Source organism: Misgurnus anguillicaudatus, chromosome 11 (assembly GCF_027580225.2).
Source record: "Misgurnus anguillicaudatus chromosome 11, ASM2758022v2, whole genome shotgun sequence".
NCBI lineage: Eukaryota > Metazoa > Chordata > Actinopteri > Cypriniformes > Cobitidae > Misgurnus > Misgurnus anguillicaudatus.
Window position 1 is genome coordinate 30,074,796 of NC_073347.2, and position 10,256 is coordinate 30,085,051.

General features: G+C 37.6%; 1 protein-coding gene across 7 annotated transcripts in view; it reads right to left on the minus strand.

The window, feature by feature from the left end:
• Positions 1-10,256, minus strand: part of LOC129415542 (signal induced proliferation associated 1 like 2) — a 150,229-nt gene that overhangs the window by 83,095 nt on the left and 56,878 nt on the right. For all 7 annotated transcript variants that reach the window (XM_073873514.1, XM_073873515.1, XM_073873513.1 and 4 more), the window contains 2 exons: positions 6,944-7,077; positions 3,658-3,846 (listed from right to left, as the gene is read on the minus strand). In XM_073873514.1, the coding sequence (XP_073729615.1) occupies positions 3,658-3,846; positions 6,944-7,077 (323 nt within the window). The remainder of the gene's footprint in view (positions 1-3,657; positions 3,847-6,943; positions 7,078-10,256) is intronic.

Consider the following 10,256-nt stretch of genomic DNA (forward strand, 5'->3'; position numbering starts at 1 on the left):
TCATTTAATATATTGTGTGTTTATATATTTAAAGAAGAGCATTTTCTAGGAGGCATTAAAGTTTTGTGAAAATGCTGGTGGGGAAAGAGTTAACACAGTTAAAGAGTTGTAATCCTCATAAAAAAAATGCAACGTGTCAAAAAGGCACAACTCACGCCTCTTCTTTCCTACAAGTTTCGTGGAAAAATATTTCAAACATGGGTACCCGTTTAGTACAGTATTAGTGACCCCATAATTCTTTTTAAAAGCACTTTCCCCGGAAAAGTACGCCCACACGTCAATCAAAGTAAGAGCAAGAACGAGGACGATCATTATCATTGTTCCTTCGAGTAGAAGTCAGAGGCATCACTGCATGTGACAGCTTTGTTTTATATCAAGAATCAACAATGGCACAAAAGAAGAAGTGTTTTTGAATGGAAGGAGAAGAAAGCCTTGTTTAGCTTTCCAAGTAAGCCAGCCTTATGGAAACAATGAATATAGTTTGTTTATCCGAGGTAACACCAGAGTTTTGAGTGTGTGTTTGTTCAACGCTGGATTTATTTGAAATGGGGCGGTCCCAATCGGGTCATGAGTCACAAGCAGTCTGTGTTTTGTTGCCAATCGGCACGTAAGTGCATATAATGTTAACGAAACAAACGCGTAGTGAATCATAAGTTATCCAGAGATAGTGGGATAATGTTTTGTGTGTGTTGCTTGCTCGTGACTCACTCTTTCCGATGGACGCGTCAAGCTTTTCCGAAACAATCGCTAGAGCTGATCTTTTTTTTATAAATTTGATAAAACTAAAGACTCTTCGGAGATATGAAGGATGCAATACTACTCTATAGGTAGTACCCCAGATTAACATGAGATGAGCAGAAACAGCATGTGTTACGTGAGCTTTAAAGGGGTGGTTCAATTTTAAATCACACATTCTGACTTATTAACACGATTATAGAGTTGTTTCCTCGTGCTAAACGTAGGCAAAGTGTCAAAAAAGCAGTTGGGCTTGTTACAGAGTATTTCTGTGCACTTCGCCAGGGTTAGTACAAGTTTCGGAAAGTTTTTTTCGATTATGGGACCAGCTGACGTTTCAGGGAGTTCTATACGTATCACTTCTTTATATGGGCACTTCCCCCGGAAAACTCCGCCTACCCGTCAATCAGCGGGAGACGCTAGAACTTGCAAACATCTTATCACGCGACACAGCTTTGTTTAATTTCAAAACTCAACAATGGCATGAAAGATGAAGTGTGTTTTTGGATGTAAGGAGAAGAAATCCAGCTTTATGGAAACAATGGATATATTTATTATCCGGGGTAGCAGCGGAGTTTTGCGTGTGTGTTTGATGCACTGGATTTTCCCAACCGAGTCATGAGTTGCATGCGGTAAGTAAGACTTCTGTCTTATGTTGGAAATAGGCGCGTGCATATTATATAAATGAAACGAACATGTAGTGAATCATAAGTTAAAACAGTGTTGTATAGTGTTGCATGACTCATACTCGTTCCTCCTGCGGAATAACTCCTCCTTCTTCATTTTTTCGTACGTTATCGGAAAGATTAGGTAAAGCAAATCTTTCTTTTATAAATCTGATTAAACTAAAGACTCTTCCGAGATATAAAGGATGTAATACTTCTCTATAGGTACTCCAGATTAAGATCAGAAATGCAGAAACAGCATGTGTTACATGAGCTTTAAAAGTGCATTCAAAGTGCATGAAAGCTTTTTGGCAAAAATCATCCTGTCACTCTTCACTGTCTTTTCAGAATTAAGGTAAAGGGCTCAAAAATTACAAATCAGTCAATACCCAAAAAATATTAATAAACCTCCTTTAACCGGCTAAAAAAACCTCTTGCACCTTGACGTTCGCACACTGTCGTTTATCCAATTATTATTTTGTTATTTTTTGCACTTAGAGGACTTTGCTAAAAAATCAATTTGTGTTAAATTCTGTCAACAAACCAGTATTTTTAAATGGGATTTAAATGGGATTTAAATTCTGTCAACAAACCAGTATTTTTAAATGGGATTTAAATGGAATTAAGCAGATTTGAAGAGAAAGTATTTGATGAACATATGGTAGTGACAAGCTTGTCACCTTACCCTAATTGCTCTCTGGGCGCTAGGATAGCTGCCCACTGCTCCGGGTATGTGTGTGTGTTCACGACTTGCAGTGCGTGTGTTCACTACTCACTAGGATGGGTTAAATGCAGAGGTCACATTTCGAGTGTGCGTTGCCCGGGGAGCAATTAGGGTTAGGCGCCTTGCTCAAGGGAACTACAGTCACACCCTGCTGGCCGTGAGACGTGAACCAGCACCTTTTGGGTTACAAGCCCGACTCGCTAACCACAAGGCTACAACTGCATTCGGTTAATATCATTATCTAATTTTTGAAAGAAAATGCATTAAGCAGGTTCGCATCTCGGAGTTCCTCAATTACAACAGCTAAAACAGAAAAATGCACAATGAATAGCATAAGCTTATGGCCTCAATAATACCGCTTCACTTGGTGGGTAGCAATTCAACACAAACATACTCAGACTCTCTGGTTGAGCTTCCAATTTTTTTAAAAAGGAAGTGTCAAGAGGTAATCGAGAGAGCTTAGGTACTTTGCCTGTAGCAATGAGTTTCCTGTTTAAATCCCATGCATGTTTACTCCTAAAATTCTTTTGGGACAAACCCATATATACCCCTGCAGGGAAACATAAAAAACATTGCCAATAAAGTGCCTTCGCATCCATTAAGGGAAATTTCCTTGGGCTATTTCTATTTTTGTTGCTGTAAAGGGTCCTGGCACACTTCCATTCACACAAACATTATGACCAAAATAACCTGGGAACTTTCGGAGTGTTTCCCATCTTTAAAGGAATAGTTCATGAGCCCCATTCACTTTTATCCCTCTAGTATTCTTTTTTTCTACTATGGAAGTCAATTGGGCTCATGATCGGTTTGGTTTCAAACATTCCTTAAAATATTTTCCTTTGTGGTCTTTAGAACAGTAAATGATGACAGAATTTTCATTTTTGGGTGAACTATCCCTTTAAAAGTCCAACAAAAACACACTTACTGCACTTGGTAATGGAAAGCCATTGTTTGCCAGGGATTTTTAATGAAACAAGAACTGCAAGTTTCTCCTAAATATCTTTAACACACATGCAGGAAATGTTCAACACTACACAACATACGGTTTTATTTAACACATGAGAAAAGAGGTGAACAATATCTCCAGTAAACACTCCCTCATGGAGCAATGAGGAAATAGCAGTTATTAAGAGGCCAATAACTGAACGTCTCCACCTATGTAATAAAAAGTAATTCTGGTACATTGGTTCTCATTCGGATTTCCACTCAAGAGTTGAAAAATCAATGCAAGACCGGAGCTCTTATTGATCAATGCTTGGCATGATATTGGCTCATTTTGTCCTTCAGAAACCAACTAAAGCCGCTTTAACAGATGCTCTCTGAAGTGTTGCTGGTTCATCCTCATTCATGGGTAAAACAGCCCTTCAAATGTTTTTCTTTATTGAGCCCATATGCATAGTGATTTTAAGTCAAATACAATTTGGAGAAACACAATGTCAATAATCACATTATTTATATAGCTCATTAGTTTAACTTATCGCAGATAGCAGAACATCGATACCAATGTCTTAATATAGTGATAGACAGACTCACCCCCTGCTCATCCAGTTTGAGAAGCTGGTCAGGGATCTTGGGTGAGTTGACAGCCAGTCTCAGACACTGAATGTTCAGTTCAGGCACCACATACTCCAGAACTTCCTTCAGAGGCAAACCACGGGCCGTACCGTGCCTAGCCGTGGAGGCCACAGCATCCTCGAGAATCGCCCCTCGCAGGGTAGTCAACTGGTAAAGAGCAGACAGAGATAAACACAGAACAGACCAGACTGATTTCTAATCTTTCAAAATAAAATTTTAATTCCAATTTTAAGTCATTGTATCTATTCAATCATTTATTTATAGGTTTAGCAAAGCACAATCTTTACACATGCACCCAGTCCCCGCTCAAATATGCTTGACATACATGTATCCCAGACTAGGGCTGTCACAATGTTTAAATAATCATCTCGTCGCGATTGTTTGACCTCATCGCGATGATTTCAGATCACCACAATGATTGCACATCTCTTTAAAAAACACAAGGGGGAGCTGCACCGCCTGTATAATGAGACAGGATCAGATAACTTTTAAATATGTGTTATGTGTATTCATATTTATTTCTAGGTAAACCTTGCAAAATATTTAATTTAAATAATCACAACAATGTGTGAAAATTATTTCATAAACAAAGAAAAAATGTATGAGAATTACATTTCAATTAATCGTTCAATTATGACAATTAATCGTCATAATCATCACAATTTCTTAGACAATTAACCGCCAGCCAAATTTCATAACTGTGACAGCCCTACCCCAGACTGAAAAAAATATTTGTATACAGTTAAACTGTGTAAATCTGATAAAACAGAATTGATCAAATTCAAAATCAAGAGGTAGATTTGGATAAAAGTTCACAGATGGTCAAGGACTGTCTGTGAATTTTTATCCAAATTGACCTCTAGAAACCAAACCGATCTTCTCACTGCTGTAATGTTTCATACTTGAACTCTGATATTAAGTTGTAGTCTATCTTGAGCTCTTTCATGGGTCATTTTTGAGATTGCAGTTAATGCAAGTCAAGGCCATGTAAAAAACGAAAACAGGCTTTATAATTGTGTACAACTGAGATTGATTACTGTTAAAAGCTGAAGATCAAAGCCAGCATCGGTCTGAGCTTCATTAGCAATGATTCAGTAAGTAAGAGAAGAATTGTTATTTACTCAGAATATAGCTGCGTTAGGGAAGTAAATGCAATTCATACAGCTTAGAAAGGGCAATTACTTAAAATCATTTTTAATATTATATTTGAAGTATTTTATATTTTCATCATTTAAATGGTCAGAGAGGAACACTTTTTGTAATTTCACTCGAAAAAGGTGGGTTATTTTAAAAGCAGGATGCGCAATGTTTCAAAAATGCTTTAGAAAACTGAGTCGGGCCGAATAACAAAACAAACTTGTAGCCAATTAGCAGAAAGGGGCGTGTCTTCTCATTATGCGGTGGAGAGAGTGTTCAGTGCGCATGTCTGACATTAGCCAAAAGCGATTGAAAGACTGACATGGCGGATAAAAACGAAAAGAGTAAGAACATAATGAGAGGTGGTAAATGTACTGCAATGTCTGTGTTTTTTTATGAGAAGACCTTTTTTGGACATTTTCCTGGTGGATGGTTTTATTTATTTTATTTGTATTTTATTTTATTTTTTTCTCTCTCTCTCTTCCGATATTATAAGGAGAGCAACCCCTGACATAAAGTTAATTGCATATGGACAACACAATTGTATGTGATACCCTAGTGACCTGTCTGTTCTGTTTGTTTGCATGTGTTGCATAAAAAAAAAAGAGTAAGCCATCTGCCAAGCAAAAAAAATGCTTACAACAAGGCAAGAAGCAGGACCCGTGTGAATATAGGATCAGCTTTCCAGCGCTGAAGGAGTGGGAAGGCCTGCGATTGGACGGCGAGGTTGCTTTTTCCTTCTCGATAGGTGAGTAACGATCAAAACAGGGGTGAGACCCATTTGGGTTAGAGGCGTGTATGTTTAGGTGATTTCAAATGTCAGTATTGGCTTTTAGAGATCATGCACCCCGCCATTAATCCACCGTTAAGTCAAAAAGAGACAAACCCAACTTTTACACATAAAATATTTATATTTGACCCAACAATGGGTTAAAACAACCCAGCATAGGTTAAATTACAAACAGGTTGGGTTAGTCACTTTTTTGCCCAAACACAGAGTTAAAAATAACATTTTTTATGTGTGTTCAGGTAAAAACTGGAAATTGTCCTGTGGTAACAGTCTTTGTAATTTCATTCATTTTAATTCAGACTTGCAGTTTTGACTAAATGTTTGTACTTATATAAATCAATCTGTCATACTGCAGGATAAAAATGAGCTGGGTGATTCTCACGAAACCATTGAAACACCACGGCACTAATGATTTTAGCTTTAAAATGTGTAATATAGTAACATTAAAAAGCATCAGAATTAACACAATACTGTGTTCTACCTTGCCCAATGTGTGATTTCAACATAAGAATTTATAATTGGAAATGTTATCTCATTTTCTGCTGAAATTCTCATTACCGCAATGTGTCCGACTGTGTTTGAACATGCGTTATGTTGTAATTTAATCAAATTAACACAAAAATATTAAAAAAAAAAATAAATGTATTTTTTGCTATAATAATTTATATGAAAGAAAAAAAATTTAATGAATATACATTTGAAATAATAATGAAGAAAAATTAGGAAAATGATGTGTCCATGCCTGATGTTCTCATCCTCCGCAACACTTTTTGAGAACAGTTTAAGCACACATACAGAATTTTAATAAAGTTTGATTTTGAGTGACAAAGCACATGGACCAGTTACTTCAAGATGGCTACCAGGTTAGATCATTTTTTTACAGTTAATTTGAAATATTGTCTTGTCAGAATGCTTACACGACATTTTGATTATCATTACCGCAACAGATGCTTATTAAATGTTAATTTAATTAATAGAAGCATAATACTTTGATTTTAAATGCATGTGCAGAATCTCCAAATTATGTTCTTTCAGGTTTGTCATGTCATTTTGAAAATATGTCAGTGTTGATGTTTCCTGACTGTTGCGGTAATGAGATTTTTTAGGACTAATTTTTTAAATTATGTTACAAAAAGTGTTCAATGATAAGTAAACGTTTTTAAATTAATGTTCCCATTTACTCCAGACTTTGTTTTTAATGTCTGGTGGGAAAAAATGTAAATTTAAGCAATTTTTACATTTTCATGCTTGACATTTTTAAAACCAAGTTTTCGTGAGAATCACCCAGCTATTGAAAATAACTGTCCTTTCATTTACCTGACTTGTTCTGAAGGTGATGCGATAGTTAAACTGTGAGCCCTCTTTATCTTTTCCATCATCTAACCTCTCTCTCCTCACACTGATGGCCACCGGACCCAAATGCTCATCCACTCCGAAGTAGTTCTGGTGCTCTGAGAGAAATAGAGAGATGAGGTCAAGTTTTTAAGAACAGATACAATTTTTAGAGAATATCAAACATCTGACAACAAAAGTTGCCTATTTAAACTCCACAGCAAGGGCTGTTCATGGCCTCTCCTCTGCTGTTTGTCTGAGAGAGGACAAGTTAAAGAGATATGAACTCAGGACCACTGTTGGTTAACTAACTTCCCTTTCTTTCCAAAATGGCATGAATGTGGCATGATCGAGGGATTTTTGCATCACATATTGTGCAGTGAAATCTGAGATTATGCTCCGCCACAGATTATAAACAGAAAAAAACAAAGCAGACAGGGCTTAACCTCTTTCTCTTTGATACTAATTTCAGTAAAGCCTTTGGATTTGGATACCGTGACAAAAACCTCAGGCCAAAATTATGCAATGTGATTGTCAACAGGCATTGATTAAAAACCAATTGATAAAAACCCACATGAAAAATAGGGCAAAATATCTCTAGCAGAGCATGATGTGAAAATCAAAGAAGCCTTTATATAACATCAGACAGCAGAAGATATTTGATGAAGTCTTCAGCAAACAGCTCTTAATCCAGCTCAAAGCCAGCGGTGAAGAACAGAATCTAGAAGCACCAGGATACGTCTTCAACTGTGATCCACTTCATCTCATCGCCTCTATAGCACTTTTCCCAAGGTAAGTCGAAAAACCTGATGGCCTTACCGTACATCCACTAGTTGCCCTTCAAAATCCACTTTATTAGAACACTGCTGTAAAATCTAACTAAAACCAGTTTCTGGAGTTTCTGAACTGGTTTAGATGGTTTATCAATGATTTAGAATATAAAACGCAAAGAGCTTAAAGCAATTTTTATCACGGAAGGTTAAAACTAAGGCTGTTTCTCAATTCCAAGAACGCAAAGAACAGACTTGCGTTCTCGTTGAGATCGGTCTTGCCCAGCGACCTTGGAAGAACAAACTCAGAAGGTCGCGAAAACACAGAACACACTTGTGAAAATTGATATGTGTGAGATATTCCTGTTCCGCCATTGTTTTGCCACAATGACTTCTGGGGCGAAAAGTGATTTCAGCGCGCAAGTCTGCACTCGACCCTCGATATCAAGAACACATCTGAGTATTTTCATGCGTCCTCTGTACTTGCGTTCTTGAGAATTGGAACTGAACTTCGATGGTAATGATGTCGTAGAGCGAGAACACAAAGACACAAGATCGCTGAAGAACGCATGTTGAGAAAGTGCCTAAACTCCCTAACCAGTGAGTAACATCATACTCACTCATCAATACTGAGCCTGTAACCATGGTGATTATAAATGAACAAATCTAGTAAGGAAATGCATTGCAAAATATGCATGCACTAATGGATTAACAAGATAATGTGAATAAATGGGACTTCAAGTGGGCATGTCGCATCTTGCATTCGCTCTGATCATGTATCGTCTCTGTACAAAAAGGAAATGGAAGAGAAAGTTAATGGAATCAATTGTACTCCCCAGGTGATAAAAGCGTCATGGAGAAAAGGGTGTTAAAAGAGATAGTGGCTCTGGGGAGAGACAGGTGTTGACAGGTCTGTCCTTTCCACGTCCCTGTAAAGATGCTGATGGGGTGCGGATGAGTTATGAAAGGTCAATAGTCTGACTGTCAGTTTGAAATCAGAAAATCATAATACAGTCTGGCAAATAAAGAAAGATTACTATTCTATTTCATAATGACATACCAGACACATTCAATTTAACGTTAACATTACGTTATAATTAACAACCAATTTGAATGTGACACATTTCAGAGAGAAACAAAAGAGTCAACTGGAACAAAGCAGCCTTCAAATCGTCTGAATAACTATTTGGCTATTGGTTAGTAAGGCTGGGACAATACATTGTGCGATTTTGCTTGCTATGCTTCTCAATGAAACTACGGTGAAATGCCGCTACATCCAAAAGCCAGAGGGCACTCTCGTGCAAAAACTCAATATGCACCGCAGAAGAAGTACCATTTACACACGCAGCTCCATGTAATGCCTATAAGCATATATGGGTGATTCTCATGAAATTAGACTTATGAGGTGTCATGAAACATTTTGATAATAAAAGTAAATGCTGTCAAAATAAGCAGCATACAGTTATAAACATCTCTTCATGTACTATTTTGCAAATGATTTCAAATTAGATCATACAAACCAATTTTATTTTTTCCACATTTAAAGGAACACGCCCACATTTTGGGAATTTAGCTTATTCACCGTATCCCCCAGAGTTAGATAAGTCCATACATACCTCTCTCATCTCCGTGCGTGCTGTAACTCTGTCTGACGCAGCCCCCGCTAGCTTAGCTTAGCACAAAGACTGGAAATGCATGGCTCCAGCTAGTATACTGCTCCCAATAAGTGACAAAATAACGCGATCATTTTCCTATTTATGTGTTGTGATTTGTATAGTCAAACCGTGTACAAATAACAAGGTGATATGAGACACAGCGATCTTTTAACAGTATACATACTGAGAACTATATTCTCTGAAGATGAAGCACTGCCGCATGGGCGGAGTGATCTGCTCGCAGCACACGAGAAGCCCCTGGTGAGGAGCAGAGAGTTCGGTCAGAGTTGTGCAAATCACTCCGCCCATGCGGCAGTGCTTCGTCTTCAGAGAATATAGTTCTCAGTATGTATACTGTTAAAAGATCGCTGTGTCTCATATCACCTTGTTATTTGTACACGGTTTGACTATACAAATCACAACACATAAATAGGAAAATGATCGCGTTATTTTGTCACTTATTGGGAGCAGTATACTAGCTGGAGCCATGCATTTCCAGTCTTTGTGCTAAGCTAAGCTAGCGGGGGCTGCGTCAGACAGAGTTACAGCACGCACGGAGATGAGAGAGGTATGTATGGACTTATCTAACTCTGGGGGATACGGTGAATAAGCTAAATTCCCAAAATGTGGGCGTGTTCCTTTAAGGGGAAATTTTCATTACCGCAACGTGTCCATGAATGGATTTGGGTTCTTTGACATGGAAATATTTTTAATTATAAGCTTTAGTGCATGTTATACTATAAACATTTACAGTAAAGAAACGTGGTATTTGGTGATCATTGGTAAATGTAGAGACAATAAGGAATATAAATGAGCCCAAGACCAATTTTCTCATCCTCCGCAACAATTTTCAATCATTTTTTAAGCCCTCAA